The sequence below is a fragment of the Phaethon aethereus genome (assembly GCF_964289735.1).
Source record: "Phaethon aethereus genome assembly, chromosome: 11".
In the NCBI taxonomy this organism is placed as follows: Eukaryota; Metazoa; Chordata; class Aves; order Phaethontiformes; family Phaethontidae; genus Phaethon; species Phaethon aethereus.
In genome coordinates this window covers 15,130,789-15,149,939 of record NC_138587.1, presented here as the reverse complement: position 1 = coordinate 15,149,939, position 19,151 = coordinate 15,130,789, and the positions used below count along the sequence as shown (strand labels likewise).

The 19,151-nt window shown below is 36.5% G+C and overlaps 1 protein-coding gene across 1 annotated transcript in view; it reads right to left on the bottom strand.

Annotated features, from left to right (window-relative positions):
* The window catches only part of ERC2 (ELKS/RAB6-interacting/CAST family member 2), a gene marked incomplete at both ends in the record, with an annotated part of 440,763 nt that overhangs the window by 303,716 nt on the left and 117,896 nt on the right, over window positions 1-19,151 (bottom strand). Inside the window, one exon of the mRNA XM_082004800.1 lies at window positions 15,422-15,589. Within this exon, the coding sequence (XP_081860926.1) occupies window positions 15,422-15,589 (168 nt within the window). The remainder of the gene's footprint in view (window positions 1-15,421; window positions 15,590-19,151) is intronic.

Genomic DNA, 19,151 nt, shown 5'->3' with positions numbered 1-19,151 from the left:
AATTAGAATATATACTTACACAAGATTTTAGGACTAGGTGGTGTATTTAGAAAGAAAAGCCCAAGAAATGGTAGTGCTTGATAAGAACAACACAGTCGCAATCTTGCTTAGCAACATTAATACTTAGGATTTCACCAGCATCAACAGTAAATGTTTATGTGCAGCACTGGTAGTGGCAATTGCCTCACTGAGGAAGGCTATCAGGTTGGTCAGACATTATTTCCCCTCCATAAAGCCACGCTGATGACTCCCAATCACCTTCTTGTCTGTCATATATTTAGAAATGGCTTCCAGGATCATTCCTTCCTTATTATGACCTTCCCAGGGATTGATGTGAGGCTTACCAGCCTGGAGCTCCCTGGATCTTCCTTCTTGCCTTTCTTGAAGATAAGAGTGGCATTTGCTTTCTCCCAGTCCTCAGAAACCTCTCCTAACCACCATGACCTTTCAAGGATAACTGACACAATGCCATCAGCACTTATAGGTGCATTCCAGCAAGGCCAAGGGTCTTGTGTGAGTTCAGTTTGTTTAAATATTCCCTGACCTGGTCCTCCTCCACCAACGGTAAGTTTACTTGGCCCTGGACTTTTGCACTGGTTTCAGAGACCTGGGATTACTGAAAGCTAGTTTTACCAGTAAAGATCAAGGTGAAGGCAGCGTTCAGTACCTTGGCCTTCTCCATGTCCTTTAGGATCAGGTCTCCACTCCCATTCATCAGTGAGCACAGATTTTCCCTAGTCTTTTGCTGCTGATGTGCCTGTTGAAACCTTTCTTGTTGCCTTTCACATCTCTTCCTATATTCAAGTCCAGATGGGCTTTGGCTTTCTTAACCCTACACCTGCATGCTCAGATGGGGTCTCCCTATTCCTCCCAGGTCACTTATGCCTGCTCCTACACCCTGTATCATTCCTTCTTATTTAGCTTCATAATTAGACAAGGAGGAATGAGAGCTGTTTTCAGTTATACAAAAGTCATCATTTATAAAAACGCATGGTAGCAAAACATTCTCATATATTTTAACAATTCCTGAAAGCATTCTTTGTCCAGGAAAAACATACATCATTTAAGCTTACCCTCTCACTAGGTATGTGATGGACTGCTTCAAAATTTATGACAGAAGATGACACAAACTAAACCAACCCACTGCCAGACCACTAGTACACAAAATCATGCTGGAAGAGAAGATAACAGAGGCAACTGGCACTTCAATGCACAAAGGCCTGAATTTCTGCATGGCTCATAAATCAGCATGGCTGCAGGGTTGGGCAACAACCATGAGTTACCAACATATATGAGTCTAGGTCAAGTCTGGCAAAGATTTGCTGCCTGATTTAAACTTAGTTTATTTGGTCCAACAGCACTTTTCCTAGAAACGGAGGGCAGGTTGACCACACATGTGTCTGTCTTTATTTGTGGCCTGACACTTGGCAGGATAAACCTCATTATGTTTATGGTTATGCTTAGAAAAACTACTCTCAATTGTTTCCAGTCTGTTGCAAACATAAACCTACACGCTGTATTAAATATGTACTATTGTATTTACCACAACTTTATGAAATCATGCATAAAATCCTAAAATGGGATAAAATAAAGGCAACTTCTCTTTCTTCCCCTGCCCAATTTCTGGCAACATTTCAAAACAAACAAGGAAGCAAACCAATCTATATACCGAAAGGTCAGCTAGGACCTTATTTACAGGAAAGATAAAGCTGACCTGAATAAAAATTAAAAAAAAAAAAAAAAAATCAGCAAGAGAAAAGCAATTTTCTCTTGTATCAACTATGCAGAAAGAGGAAAAAGCTCCACAATGAAATATCTTAGTAGTTATCTGAGTCTGTTAATAAAGAAAATGGAATTTCTTCATTATCTAGAAGAGTAAATTGAAATTTACACTTGCTTCAAAAATGAAATAAATTAGTAGTAAGGGAAAATATTACTTTATTGCAACTCAAATAATGTGGATCTGACTAGGTATTGCAGAGAATTAAGGTTTCAATCTTTTATTTTCATACTTTCTAATCTCAGGAACTTTACTGTTGCTGACACAAAGCAGAGAAATTTAGCTACAAATATTCAAAGACAAAAGAGAATGTGGAACTATACCAAGATGCAAAATACATGTTCTGTTTGAAATTCAAGACAGCGCAGAGTCCATTAAAAACTGTGCACTATGTTTTAGAGTTCCGAAACACGTAAAAGATCAGTGAAGCATAATCTGGAGCTCAAATATATCTGAGCACTTTTTCCTCTACAGGTTTCTTCCTTGCCCAGTAAGGACTCTGCTTATTTTTACATGATTTTGCCATGTATCTAAATTTAAAGATAACCTCCAATATAAATCTTTCCAGTAGTAATCCACCTTCCATGCAAGCCGCTGACAAAAGAATCACTTCTGCTGGACAGGATATGGCAAGCAGGCATCATGAACATTTTTTGCAGAAATGCAAAGAAAAAGAATCTTAGTCACTTCTATTGCTACTGGTAGTAATTTCTACCAGAAATTTCCTTCTTATTACTTTATTATTTGTCCTAAGTTTTAAGTGAACATTAGTATCCTCAGTGAAGAATATTTCAACTGCAATGTTCCTCCAAATTTACTACTGAAAAACACTGTAAATATTTTACAACAGGAAGTAACTTTCTCCGATCTTGCTACAAAAATGCTTGTAATTTATTCACAAACAATACACATACTCGGAAAAGAGCAAAATACTATTTATGCAGAAGATTATTAATATATACAAGTGTGCAGATATAATAGATACTGATTTTCATTTCAATTAGGTATTATAGGAAGATACCTATAGTATTTATGAATATTATAATCTATTCCAGAATCCAATTTAGTCTTGCACTAACACTGTCCAGAACAGTAAATGATACAGTCTAAGAGTAATTAAACTAATAGAAAGTATTTTAAGTATTTTCTTAGAACTTCAAGAGTTTAAACTGTTAAATGGAAAAATAAGCATGCAGTGAACATGATCCAGAACTGTTTTTATTTACAAGCTCCTCAGTCTCTCCCACCCTGTACCATTCTTGTGCCTGATCTCACAATGTAGGACAGCTGGAACAAAGTAGTCTTTAAAGATAAGAAACAGCTGTTACGCTTGTTCGACCTGAGGAATAATTTGAAAGACAAAAGCAAAAGGACATGAGAAAGAAAATAGTCTTCATAAACGCAGTATTTGCAGAATTGTTTCAGCCTATTTCTAGCCAACTCTGGTAATACTATCTGACGTGCACCTTGCTTGCATCAAACTTGCTTCCCGCTGCAAGACAGAAGTAGAAGGGAACCTATCAAAGACAATGATGATTCACAAGCCCTATATAAATATCTACAAAGCAAACCTATTTTAAAGGAAGATTATTACTAAACTTGGGAAAAAAAAAATCAACACCACACTACAAAATGTCAGAATTAAGGTTTGCTTCTATAAATCCAGTTTGACCCCCTTAAGTTAAAACAGGCAGCCAAAGAATTCCTACAGAAACAGAAACTAAAGCATCCTTATCCATTTCAGTCTATCTTCTGATCTACTTCTCAAACCAACTTTACACTAGTACCAACATTTTCAAAACTCCCTAAATACTTCTAACTCCCTGATTTTATCATATTAGGGCTTAGCTCTACAACACTTAAATACATTTCTAACACTCGTCATAGAAGAAGAACTCTACTGGCTCAGAAAATGCTTAAGCAACTCTATACACCAGCGGTGATGTTCCTATGCCAGAGCTCTTAAGTAGTAGCATCTTCTACAATCCCTCCCAACAGTGCCATGCTCCTTTTTCACTCATTTCCCCCTGATTCTGTAGAACACCTGATGTTCTTCATGGAACTTTATATTATTATTACTACTTGACAAACATATCTTCTTTCCTTCTCTTGTAACTGTTATTCCTTCAAATGCATCAGAAATATTTGTTTGCATTTTTAAAACCTTTCTTTCCCTCACTTTTTAAAATCTTTATTCCTTCTAGCATGGCACTGCTTACTCAGTCTCTTCTGTAAAACTGAAAATGCTATCACACTGAAAATATTCACAGTTACTGTTCAGCAAGAATCTTTCAAAAACAGGGAGAGAGATTTGTGGCAAAGAGTATAAAGTGGAAATTCATCAGGATACATGCGGAGTCTTTAAACAATTACAGCTGGTGGAATGGACACAGGTAGGAAAAGTATGATCATATAAGAGCAACAAACCTACAATATATGGTGTCTGTAACAACATTAGAAAACCCTGGCATCCTCATCACTTTTTACATCCCAGGCTTCCTTCTCAAAAATATGGAAATTAACATGGAGAATGATAGGAGTAAATTAAACTTCTGGGTGAGAAAGAGTGCACATTCAACACAGAAGTACAGAGGAAACAATTCAAAGACTTTCTTCATTATATTTCACAGCACAGATAATAAACAAAGGCAACTATACAGATTCAAGTTACTTAATGCCACATAATGCTATTTCTTTAACAAATATTGCTGCATTACAAATTTTATTGCATAGAAATAAAGTAACTAATGCTAGTAGGGAGAAAGTATATGACCTTGTGCAGGAAACACAAGTGCAAAGGATTTCTTGGAAGAGCTAAGATTTAAGTTATAATGCCATGCATTAAAAAAATCACGGGGGGAATCAAAGAATCAAACAAATGGAGAACTTGCACCACAGTCAACTAACTCAACAGTTTACCAACATCTTTAAGGACTTGCATGACCAAAGATCGAAAAGAGCACATTTTTCAAAGGAGACAGATGATTTCAGAACTTTCTTACAAGCAATTTTTACCTAGTCAAGTCCAACAAATGTTAATTAGCACCCTGCCTTTGAGAACATTTTGTATTTTAATTAAATTAAATTTTTGCTCTAAGGATATTAATATCCTTATTTAACTAGGTGCTATCATGCACAGTAGTTGTTTAGCCCGGCTTCTTTTTCAGTGTCAGACCACTATTTTCATGGCTCACTGTGCACAACGGCAATTCCTCCCTGCAACAACTGGAAACTAAAATGATCGTTCCCAGATGTTTGTGCCAGCTGACAGTCCACAAGGATTTTTATTTACTAAAGCCTTAAGGCTACACAACCTAACTGCCACAACTGACCCATGGTAGAGCTGTGAAGTACCAAATCTACTTCAGAAAGACAGCTTTTGCCACACATTTGTTATTCTTCGCTTGTAGAAATGAAACAGTACAAACAGTTCAATGTTTCTATTTTGTCCAATTCATAAAATGAAAAAGCAACTTTCACTTTAACAGAAAACTAAAATGGAAGCCACAAAACTGGAATTCCATTAAGTCTACCACACCACCTAGTTGAAAATATACCAAATAATGACAGAATCAAAATTTTCAGGAGAAAATAGAGCTGCTGCTCCTTTTGCAGGAGATAATACCTGCAAATTGCAAATACTTTTTATCTATAACAATGACACATCTTTCAAAAATTCTCACAGCCTGCATTACTTGACAATTTTAAGTATGGAAAGTACTAGAGAAATTTAAAGTATTATGAAAGTATTTAAAGTATTATACACTTGGGACATGAAGTGTATAACTTCTGTTTGCCTTACCTGATCTTATTTAGAGGTTTCCCTAATATTAGCAGGTGTCCTGGTTTCAGCTGGGATAGAGTTAATTTTCTTCATAGAAGCTACTATGAGGTTTCATCTGTGAAACCACTGATCTTTCACAAGCTTAGATTCCGACTTTCGTTTTCCACTGTGATACCAAGACCTAGAGATTTCTTTCCTTCTAGAAGTTAAACAAGGGGGAAAAAAGGAGAAAAAGGAGAAATCCCATTCCACCACATAGCTATAAGGAAAATATTATTCAGAATCCTACCAAGAAAAGAACCAAAAAGCTATCTGAGGTCTACTGTCCGTATGAGCATCTCCAAAGATTTCTGGACCGCCAGAAAAGCTGCAGAGCTTTTCTGTTTCAAATGGGTCATATCTCCTATTTTATTAAACTGCTCCTGCTGTGAGCATGATTTTTCCTCTGCAGAGATAGAGGGCAGGTTAAGAACATATCTTTGCACCTGCTGCAGGCTTGAGTTTTGGGGTTAAGAGCAATTGTGAGCTAAGAACACTGTCATCTATCTTAGGAAGAACAGATCTCTTCACTGAAGAAGGATGCTCCCAAACTAAATCACTGATTTAAAAATAGCACATTTTGCACTGTCTGGCCTTAGTCCCAGCACAAAAGCTGAACTGTCCCACATTAGATCCCTGCATTGCATTCTTAACACCTATATTAAAAAAAAAAACAAACAAAAAAAAACAAACACACCCCCCCCCCCCCAAAACATAACATTTACACTGGTACTATGTAAGAAGTAAAAAAGCCTACCTTGTCCCTACCTTGGTATAGCAAACTTTTACCTAGGTGTATGTCCCGTACACAAGGATCAGCCTCCTTGATGATCTGCTATCTTCTTTCATTTTTACCCTAGGATAGCAGTCACAAAACACCAGGCACCACTGCCCTATCCCTCTTTCACTTTTATAAGCACTTGTCTTTGGTCTTAAGGCCATTCATGGCTTATTCACCCACCCAGCCATTCACCCCCTGTGTCCCTTCAATCATTGGACTTAATTCACGTCGTCTTTTCAGTGGCTCTAGTCCTCTCTCCCCAGCTGTCTCCTAAGCACAAAACCCAAAAATATGCAAAACTACTCAGTAACTTCTCCTCATACTTAATCATTATAGCGATATGTGCAAAACATCATTAACGGTTTCAGACTGGGAGGTTATGTGCATTAGTTATTATGCTAATTACAACATCTACAGATTCTTTGTGTTCCTCTTTGTTTTGCATCTACCTGGTGAAATTTCAATACAGTTTTGAGCTGGGTTTTTCTTTGCATTTCTTTGTGTACAGTGCCAATACACTAGGATCCTAAGTGGACCCTTAAGACTTAACCACAATATGAACAATAGTTAAATTATACAAAGAATAATTTCTCAGGCAATCCTACCGAAGTTCCTCTCAAAACATCTCCAGTTAGAGCAGAGAACAGTACTAATATTTTAGTACTATTTTACTCTATTAATAGTATTAGTAGAGAACAGTACTAATATTTTTCTAATCATTTCCATCCAGTAGAATCAAGCCTAATTGAAACTTAATTCATCTTACCACAGTAAATTTTGCTCAGTTATAAAAACCCATTAAAGCTGTCTAACTGAATATTGTTTTACATGTCAACAAGGTAATAGTTTGTAAATCTAAGAACTGGGGGGGGGGGAAAACCACAGTTTAAAAAAAACACAGGTAAACCTAACATTCACTATTTGTCCCAAACAATTTGCATGAAGTTTTTACACATTGAGTATATAGCCCTTATCTTTGTACTTTCAACTTTTCCATTTTCGTTTTATCTGTATTTTCCTGTCTCTGGGCACTACTTTCTACAGGCCCCGCAAATGGAACTCTCCACTCTTTTCGTCACCTTTCCCTCAGGCAATTCCATTTCAACTTTTTATGAAATAAAAATAATGGTGACCCCCAAAGAAATACAGGACATTTAAAGCTATCATCAAAAATGGATTCAATTGGAGCAGGGCGGGGAATAATAATCAGCATTTACTCTTTCTCCGGATAAATGAATGCTAATATATAACTCACAAAGCAGAAAATACATGATAGGTAATACTGTCCCAAAGATGTGTATTTGAGAAAGCTTCATTTGTAGTACTATAGAGTCACTGAGGTTGGAATGTGTCTCAGAAGGTCACTAAGTCCAACCTCCTGCTCAAAGCATGGAGACCACTGAAATCAGACCATGCCGTTTAATGTGCCTTTGAACAGCCAACTCTTTAAATCCACCAAGAGATAAACAGACAAAAAAAAAAAACCAAACCCAAAAACAAAAACACACCACTTTGCTTCACAGTTTACTTCAGTTTAAATACAGCATTTTGCTAATCTAAGTGTTCTTTCATTTTAACTCTGAAATTTACCCCCTTGCCACTATGCTCCTCTCTCCTGTTCTAAACTGTCACAGGGGCCCACAGAACAAGAAAACTGTAGAAAGTGAAACGGCTGGCAAACTCCACCGGAGATAAAGCTTGGTTTGAAACACGCACCACACTGTCAAGAAAGCTGTGAACAGCTGCGGAGTGACAGAGAGAGTAAATGGTATACAAGCTTCCAAATAGCACCTTTTACAGTGGGTGATCTTTCCTTTGCATGCACAGCAGATCTACCAGAACAATACGCTGGCAGTACAGCAAAGAGACCACACTGAAATATCTGGCCCACCCTAATTTGAAACAAGAAAAATCACAAAGCAATAGAAAAATACAATTTAAAAGTAAAATCCTAACACGGAGAAATAAAAACGTGAGAGTGAAATACCCAGAGTTATACCATTATTAATGCAAAATTAAAAGCAGATTTACATTTCAAGCAACATCAAATATCAACATTGTAATAGAAAGAAAAATAAAGTGTTTGTAGTTTTGTTCCAAATATTTTGTGCTGTTTTTATTTGCTTTTATGCAAACTAAGAACTGCCAAGAAGTCGATCATTTCACAGCCCTTCTCTATAAACAGGCTTGTTTAAAAAAAAATAAATACCTACTATAATCACCTTTCCTCTTCATTTTTATTAGGTTTTTGATATTAATACATGTACGCTGAACACATTAGTTTCCAATAACAGTACAGACTTCACCTATTTTTCTAATCCATTTTTTTAATTGATAGGAATATGCAGACAATTTACAAAATTTCTTTGTAGACATTTACTTATTTCACAGTTCATTAACCTTCAAACAGCACACCTGCCTGTTTGCAGGTGTATTATCTAAAGAAATGATACACTAATACAGTGCTAAGTATGATTGTGTCAGAATTGCTTATGAAATGAATGTTTTTCACAACAGCAAGGAAAATCTCAGCAACACTAATATTCTTCCTTTTAGCAATTCTCTATGGAGCACAGTGACATTTTCAGGGTTCTGTAGCTGAACCGGGTTTTGTGTAGCCTGACCTTGGCTCATTTTTATCTGACCTCAGGCTTTTCACATCATTAATAAAGAGACAATAAAAAAAAGACTATATACATTAGGGCAGGAAAAGTTTGCGTAGTTTGGCACTATTATCATATATACCCTTAAAAATGGAACAAAATGAAATGCACATAGCAGAGGTGGTGAACCTTCTAAGGACTGGTTCCAAACATTCTTCCTACTGGCAATAAACCATTTTCAGACCTCCTGACTCTGGCCACCATGATAGTTATTGCTTTACAGGATTATATCTTTTTGTTTCAGCTGTCAATAAAAACTTCAACTGATAGCTTTCTAAGCCAAATAAACCTATTAAAAAAAACCCAAACACTGACATCACAGAGACAACAGAAACACCATACAAAAAGTACGTTGTGTTTAGATCTAGACTTATTTAACTGTTTGTTTTAAATTGTCTCACATCATGTGACAAAGTGCCATTGTACCTGAAATCAGATCCAATTACCATTGTTTGAAGGAAGTTCACTATACTCATCAAAAAAATCCAGATGTCCTCTTATTTCTGATGATCTGTTATAATACATGTATTTCATATGATGAAAGACTAAGAGAGCTAGGACTGTTTAGCCTAGAGAAGGGGGGATCTTATCACTGTGTATAAATATCTGAAGGGAGGCTGTAAAGAAGATGGAGCCAGGCTTTTCAGTGGTGCCCAGTGGCAGGAGAAAAGGCAGTGAGCACGAATTGAAACACAGGAGGTTCCCTCTGAACATCAGGAAACATGACGCTGAGGATGACTGTGCACTGGCACAGTTGCCCAGAGAGGTTGTGGAGTGTCCATCTTTGGAAATATTCAAAAGCTACCTGGACATGGTCCTGGACAAGCAGCTCTAGGTGACCCTGCTTGAGCAGGGGGTGGACCAGATGACCTCCAGAGCTCCCTTCCAACCTCAACCATTATGTGGTTCTATGAATCACATCCTGTTGCATCATATGCAGCTGCTGTCTTCAAAACATGAAGATAACCTGCAGAATACTATTAGTAAGCTAAATAATAATAAGAGGCTTATTACAAAGTAACTGAGATCCTGTTGAGGATTTCTTTCATTACAAGATTTACTAAGCTGATTTAATTACAACAAGGTGATTACAATGTAATCCTATTTAGGCAGGAAGTTGACACTGCAACTACCAATACTTTACTCAGTTCAGGATTAGAAACGGCCTTTGATGGTTATTTTCATCTCCAGAAAGAAGCCCTTCAAGGCAGGTTATAAGCACTTTTTAGGACAGCATAAAACTCTACAGTGGTAATTAACAAAACCTATCTATTTTACAAATAGACAATATGGACATGCAGGAAGAAAGGAGTGTGGCTTAATGCAGGCCAAAATGTTATTAACTTTACTCATCTGGGAATGACCAACAATAGCTTGTAAAGTACAAGATTCCTTCCGTAATGGTTTCCACCTGCTGGAGGGCTGCCATTTGCCCTGCATCTCCCTGCAGCTGCTTTCCCATCTGCTGCTGGAAGCCCTTCAGATAAGACCTGAGGGTAGAAGATTCAGTTGCTCTATACAAACAAAATCTTTTCGCAATTCCTGGTTGCAGAGGATGAAACCTGCTATGACTAGAATCATTGCTGGATTGCTACTGCATTGGAGTCTAGGCCTTAACTTAGTCAGCTTAAAACCCAGGTCTCAGACAGCCGAGCCGGCAAAGGAGTATTTCTATCCCTCATTCATCTACACCTGCAGACCACATACTTGATCACCATGTAAATGACACTTGCTCATTTTCAGGTCTTTGGTAAGAAGGATCTTGGTTTTCGTGCATAGAAAACCCCTCTATCTTATCATAGCTCTCGTTGCAGGGACTGTATTTCCTGCAGGAACTGTATGAGCTTTATTAGAGAAGCTTTTGAGTTGTTGTTGTTTTGTTATTTAACACAGCTTATATATACACACCCCAGAAACAAAACATCGATGGCCTCTGCTGATATTTGAAATTAGCCCACATTTAAGTCTCTCACACATAACAAAATGTAACATTTTCAGCAAAGATTCATACGAGAGAGAAACATTCCCTCTAATCCACCAGAGTTCTCCAAACTGAAGATTAAGTCGAAATGTACAAAGTCCTTTTCAAAGACGGGATATTTCCGAGTCCTGAAGACAGACATTGTTGAGTCACATGAAGTTGACATCTGCAAAGTGATTACCAAAAGGGGTCCCCATAAAACTAAGAGTAGGTATAAAGGGAGTTCAGGAAAATTTTACTCTAAGGCATCATTTTCAACTTTCCTGTCTTGCTGCATCATATTTACTTTGTACAGGATGTAACAAGAGAATGCAACCTTAAGGCACAAATTGGTTAGTTGGAGCATACCACGAAATAAACAAAAAAATTACTTAATTCTTATTGCCACATATTGGCCCACTGGTCAGTCAAAATATATGAAGGGCAAATAAGCAGGCAAAAGAAAGAAGAGAAAAAAGCAGGCACTTCCATTCTTAATAAGAAAAAAAGCAACCAGCACAAACAGCTTGTTTTCAACCATCTCATTACTGACTAACACCAGGAACAAGATCAGCTCTAAAAAAACCCAAACTTATAGCATCCAATGAGTGGTCTACACCCTCAGTAACTAGTTTTTATGGAGGTGTCTTCTTGTTGCTTATGTTAAGGATGTGTTCTTTCTGGTTTTGTCTAAATATTGATAAGAAACAAGGACTTTGGCCTACAAATTAGTAGACATAGCAATCTACAAATTCAGCTGCCATCCAGCTTTTGAGTTCCTTGGAGCTTCAGCATATTTTCCAGAATGTCCTCAGTTTAGCAGATGCTCTCTCCAGTAAACTGCATACCCAGTCTGGAAGTTGTAACGTAATAGTTTGTGGAGAAGAGACATTCTGGCAATCATTTTTAAGCAGAAAAACTCTCTAGCATACAGCAGGGTGGTAAGGAATGTGCCGAAACCCTGAGAGTCTTCAAAATATGTAACAATAGAACATCATTAGAACATGCACGTCAGCCTTGAAAAAGTCTTATTTTTCTAATCTGTGAAATTGTTTAGACGCAGAGGTCTGGCACTTGTTTTCATGATTGTTAGAGAAAGCAAGTAACATTCTCACATAGTTACACAGCGATTTATGACAAATCCTGCGTTTGGTTATATAAGCATATTTCTTATGGCTAGCTGAAAGCTTCTGTAAGACTCTATTCCAGGAAACAAGCCTGGACAGCTCAGTTTTAAGGAGCTCTTGATTCAAAGTCTATTCAAAAGAGGCAAAAAGTATGTTGAGACTAACCACGTATCTTTTGCGAGCCTCAATATTATTTAACTCCAGAAACCGCTCTTCGTTTCTAACCCCTGAATATCTAATCTTCTAGATGGAACGTTGTACAGCCTGTGACAGGTAGCCTACGACCACCTTCCAGCTTTAAAATAACAAACAAAAGTACTGTTCCTTCCTGATAAGTCCTGGCTTGAGAAACTAACAGGTATATAGTGTGCTTTATTTCTACCTACATAAAATAAAAGTTCTTTTTCAGCAGATTTGACATGTGCTACATCTCCACCATAAAGTACAGGGAAGTAATAAAACATTCAGTGCATCTTCAATGGATAAAAAATGACATGTAATTAACATTGCCCAAAGTATGAATGTTATTAAAGTATTTTGAGATCAGGTAAGTTGCTGACATAATTTAAAGTTTAACACGGGTTATTTAAAGCATCTGCCTCAGGTGAACAGTGCATATAAGAGCACACCCTATAATGCTATCTTTTCAAGAGTAAATAGAAGAAAATCTGAGGTAAGTGAAGTTATCTCCCATTTTACATCTGCTATTAGATCAAAATTATTTGGTAAACCATTTCAAATAGTGTTTGCATCAATACATGTGTATAACTGGAATTGGAACTTGTTTTCTTTATGTTGCTTCTAATGCATTTTCAGATGTATCGTATTCCAAAACGAAGTCTGGTAATAGCCCAATACTCAGAAGTCTTCATTTTCATATGATCTCCCAGAAAAAAAAAAAAAGTTACATTAATGTGAACCTTCTGCCAAAAGCCTCCTGTACATGAACAGACAATTACAGCAAATTTTAACTAAAATTGCTTCCCATAAGGAGGTGGACTTATTTCACCAACTTTCCCCAATTCCCTTTACAAAGGTATCTTAAAAAGAGAAAAGAAACTCAAAAAACTTTTGTCTGACAAGATCATTACCTACACCTTACTTAAAGCAGAAAATGGGAATCACCTAGATTTCTGCAGTGAAGGTGAAATAGTTTGCAGTGTTTCAAAGCCTCATCAATTAATGAGGTGATGTAATTACTGAAGGCTGACAACAGTGCATATGAAATAAATATCACAATTTCTGAAGAATAAGTCACAAACAAATTCAGGCTCAATTTAGCAAGTCCATACAGAGACAGCCTTAACTGTCTAGAACCAAGGTATACTGTGAGGACATTTATGAGTTGTTTTGCTTCATTTTTAAGTCTCATGTCTGCAACGGCCCACCTAGCTTACAGAGTTATTGCATTCAGCAACAAACTAAGGCTTGCTATAACAATTCTTTGGATTACACAGGAGTAAAGAGTTAATTAAAATAATCAAAACCACAAACTGATATCTTCCACTGAATAGAAATTATACCGAACATTATCTTTCACTAATCCTATACCTAAACAGATATTTTTTTCATTGAAAGCTGGAGAATCTTATTTTATTTGTACAAAATATCACAGTCACTTATATTACAAACAACGTGATATTAGGCCAAACGAAAGGGATTCATTCTCTGCTATTATAGAGCATTCTTTCTATCAAGCTACCTCTCTGATCATTTTAACATTAATTTTTCATTTGGTTTCCTTGAGAGACTAACAATAAAGCACATACAATACAAACGATTGTCACCTGCACACCAACAGGCAATTACAGCCAATTTTAACTTAAATTGCTTCATGTAAAAGGTTCAAGCTCAATTGCATTATGTAGGAACTGAGAAGAGGAGGAATTGACCACCTGTCAGAAACCAACTGGTTGTCCACAAGGACTGCACAATCCCAGCTGCCCTTCACCAAAAGCACTGTAGATTCAGTTCTTTTTACCACTGCCCATCTGCCAGCCGTAAGTCTGTAATGCCTTGAATACATGCCAGTCTTACATAGAATTGGGAAATCAAATTAGTGGAGCACCAGTGGAATTCATCACTATCCTCAGCAGCATGACAGGTAATACAAACCTTGCGAAACACATTTGCACAGACGAAGATTTAAAATATGTAATCTTTACTACTCAAAACCTAGACTGAGATCTGCCAAAATTGCTGGAGATTTCACTCTTGTTCTACTATGATTATTTTGTATTATATACATATGCTGGCTGGCCTATTAAACACAAGCTGGAAGCGCCAAGATTTCATCTGTACCTTCTTAATGTACAGAGGATAAGACATACAGCACAGAGGGATAATCAGAATCTTAGAAATATTTATTTCCTGCTTCCATAAGAATGATAAGTTTAAGCTGTTTTTCATGCTCCTACAGCTTTGTTAGCCAGGAATTCGAAACATTCTGTAAGATTCCTGTATACCTTAAATAATACACTTCTCTAAATAGAACCTATTTGCATGGTATGACTGAATTTCACAGGTATTTTTGTTTCTTGAAAGGGGTACACACATTAAAGATAAACCAAAGAAGCTACAACAGGAATCAATCTAATCAGTATTGTGTGCTCCAAGTCCATGAAGTTTTTTAAAACCCCATGAAATTATTTAATGGATCACATTTTTAACACTGGATTTACACATTCCACCAAATGCAACAACCATCGCAACCTTGTACTCGATTACCCATATTTTTCCGACCTGACTTTGTAGATACATACATAACTAATGCACTGGACTGTTTTAAAGACTGAAATTATTCGTATTTTAAAATAAATGTTGATTGCACTCAAAACAAAACCACAGATTAACATCATGCACCCTTCAACAGATCCCTTCAAAATACATCAGAAGCTTCATTCTTCAGAATAGAAATACACAGTAAAAAAGAAGCATCAAGCCATAGCAACCAAAAGGAAAACTCAGTCAACTAATGGATGAAGAAATAAGGAATAAAATCACAATAATCAAGTCATTAAGGCCCAGTTTTCCCCATCGAAGCCAATAAGAATTAGGCACAAACATTTTCTTAAAATGGAATCATAGGTGCTTCTAAAAAAATTCTAGAATGAGAGCTGGCATAGTACGAAAAATATATACCAAATATATTGGCATTTAAAGGGTTTTAAATTACTTCACTATTCTTTAACAAATTGCCTTCTACACAGACTTGCAACAAACACATCACCACCTTGACACATCCTATTAACTAAGTATTTCTATTGCATTTTATGATTACAAGATACCTCTGTCTGAAGTATGGCCGCTCTCTGTTCTTTGGCAGTAAGTGACTCTTTAAGCACTTCAATGTGTTGCTTGCAATCTGAATTCTGATTGCTAAGGGTTTCAAGCTTAGTTTGTAAGGCAAGTAGTTCTGATTCTTTCTTTGAGAGTTCTTGTTTCAGTTGGTCGATCTGTAATGTGAAAAAAAAAAAGGTTAGATCATCTCCAATTCATAGTTGCACCTGAAATCTGAAAGGTGTGAATGACCATGATATAATACAACTCATACACCTGTAAATAAAAAAGAGGATTAAGATTCAGGCTTTTTACACTCACAGCTTCAATTGAGTTTCTTGTAATTTGGCGTACCCTGTTTTAAGAATCATTGTCTTGCTGTTGCAGAAGTTAAACGGAAACTCTTAAAGATTATACATGATGATTTGGCCTATAAATTCACCATGGACCTCACTTAAGTTCAAAGGAATTTATCCTGTGTGAGGCAAGTCTGCCAGGACAGAAAAAATGTATAGGAAAAAAAAGTGTTCATAAAAGTATAAATTCAATCCAATAGCCTGTTCCTTCCAAAAGCATGATTCTTGTGACTATTCATTGGCCAGAATGAATCAAGGTTTTTTAGGAGCCTGATAGAGGAAAGCAGGCATCTTAGTAAGGAGAGGAAAAGAGAGAGTAGAATTTTAACTTTACTCTTCTTGCAAATGTGTTGCTGCCCACCATCCCTACCTCCTTTTTTCCTCTCTGGCAGTTCATATGGAATTCTCAGGTACTAGGAAAGCCAAGCCAAAGTGATTAACTTAAGAGAAATCTGGGGAAAACGTTATAAAAAATTCCACAGAGTAAAAGGTCTGTGAGATTGTTAAAGCATATCCTAGGGGAAACAGCTGAAACCCAGTCACTAAGAAGCAGCTTCTGAATTTAAGGTTCATCAGTAAATGTCATGGAATTGTGATTATTCTTCCCTTTCCACAATGATAAATGGGAGGGGTAGCCACAGAAAGCAGAAGTGTGGTGGATTTAGAATATATGAATCTGAACAAAGCACTGGACAATACACAGAAAGATGCTAAAGGACGGTGAATTAGGTGACGTACAACTATGAGTCTTAAAGTTCTGTGAAATAACACTGGTCACCAGATGAGTTCAGATATATCATCTCATGAGGATTATTTGAAATGAAACGCCTCAGTGCATCTCCATAACTCAGAGAAACCACACTTGCTCTGTATTTGGAAAGTTTTCTTGATGACTGTAAGGCCTAGACGTTTTTTTTTAAAATTCCATTTTCAATTCTGCAAAAACCAGAGAAGTGTGAGAAGAGCTCTTTCCATTCTCTCCCATCAGTTGCATCCCAACAAACTTTTGGAATGCAAGAAATCTAGATGGGCTAGATGGAAGGGGATTCAAAAATCCCCAGGAGAAAAATAATATGTACCCACAGGCTGATCCTATTCAACACATCTTAAAGATCCACGTACTAAAATACTTCAGATTCGATATTGTATGGCAACAGTCACTGGAAACATTTCTGTTGATCAAAGTATTTCTCTTTAGTTTTACATTGCAAGTGTATTCTTAAAAATTAAATTTAAAAAAAAATGTTTCTTCCAACTATATTCCATATGCATATCTTAATATATTTATTCCTTATTTCTCTTTATGAATCTCAGTATGTTTGCCTAGCTGGTTAAGGTACTTGGCTAGCTACCCCTGAGCTACTGTATAAAATCAAGAATCTATACTGGCACCAAAAGCAGTCACCTTCACAGTCTGAAAATATCAAGATAAGAAAAGGAGCGTCTAAAAACCAGATATCAAGAAAACGTAAAGAGTGCAGTTAAGAAACTGCTAGAGAAAACTTTCTCTTGAAAGCAAACCACCTTCCTCCATCCCTTGCCAGAACATGTAAGCGAGTATGGCAACGAAGACAAAAATGTTTACAAAAGCAACAATGGGAAAATCTGTCTACAAGACATAAAGACAAAAGGTAGATCTGCAGCCAATCTGAATTACATCACATGCTTTATATGAGACCCATGTGAACATCACAGACGCTTAATCTATCCTAGAAACTCTTCCCGCTTTTTTCCATGACACAACCCACACACCCACACCCTGAGCAACAATAATAATAATAATTTTTTAAAAGCTTTATTTTCAGCTCAGGTATGTTCTTTGTGTTTCAGAAACAGAATCTTTTTAGTATAAAGTTCTGGCTACAAGTCCTACAAATTGCCAGGAGTTTAAAAATGTGTTAGAGCTCTCAAACAAATAAAACATTAAAAAAAGAAACCACAAAAAAAAGGGGAAACCTGTGTTGAATAATTATGCTTTTGACTGGTGTTTTATTAAAATAAAGTACCATGGTGAAAATGTACTAAAACTTCAATTTAAAAAGATTAAGTACCAAAAATACCAAAGGCATAACAAAAAAACACATAACTTTTTAAAAGAAATTTTTAGACCTCCGTATATTTACTTTTTTAAAGTTCTGCATTATCTGTTAGAGTGTGAAAAAAAATTAAACGGGGTACGAAATAAATTTCTGTCTCCAGCAGATGTAAAAGCATTTTCACTTTGCTATATCTTAAGCTGTGTGGAAGACCAGTCATGATTCAATGAGATCTCTTCATCTCAGTACAAAAAAAAGACAAAGGCGAAAACATTTTGTACTTTATAAAGACTACAATGAAGATAACCTACAAGTCTGGGTATAAGTGCTGTAGCATCTAAAGAACTTCAAGTTTGTCCTCTGATCCTGACCTCCCCACTATCTCACATATTTTGTATGTGTAATTTGCCTGTCACCGTTTTTTCAACATCGCCCAATATGATCTTGCTTCACTTCCTTTCCTGAAACCCTGGCTCCTTTGTCGTCTGTATCAATTTATGATTCTCTGTCACCTCCCATAATTTCAGTTCCTTAGATACCAGCATTTCCAGAAAACCATTAACCTTTTTCTCACATTGTTATTTTTAGACACCAAAATGACATGAAATTACATAGAGGAACTGGGAAAGAAAGAGAACAAAACAAAGCAAACAAAAAAAATCTGAGCTTTTCCCCTGAATATTGCATATTAAAAATCAATGGGCTAAATCTTTAAGTAAATAATTCCATTAAACGAAACTATGCAGACTTACACATCATGAGCATCTGGTCTTATGTGACAAATGACAACTGCTTTTTAAAGTGAAAGATTTAAGTAAAGGAAAAACAGGAGCAACGCAAATGAAGTGAAGTGCCTGCACACAGTAGACGCTACAAGTCTATCTGTAGATTCTACCGGTCATATTGGTCAAGGTCTATTTTTAAAGTGTGTATCATATTTCCAGGCCTATCCACAAAAAAATGCTGTAGTTCTTTTCCTGTGTATTTCTTCTACAGGATCATCTAGAACTTGCATGCTTCCTTCACACAGTGTGACAAGTTCTTATACACAGACAGTAATTACAGAAAGCCTTGTTACAACCTAATCAATTCTTAAAACTCATCCTAACAGTAATTTGCTGAAGTTGTGCTGAACTATCACTAGATTTTCATACTCCTTCCTGCCAATAGCATGAGAGTTCTAATATTCAAAGAACTACTTACATTCCAGAGTGCAAACTCGCACCTGAAAAAAAATTCTGGCTACTAGCCAACGGACAAACCCTATTAAGAGAAGGAAGTCTTGCAAAGCACTAATTATTTTTAAAAATATCATCCTATATGTTTTCTTCATATCCTTAAGGAAG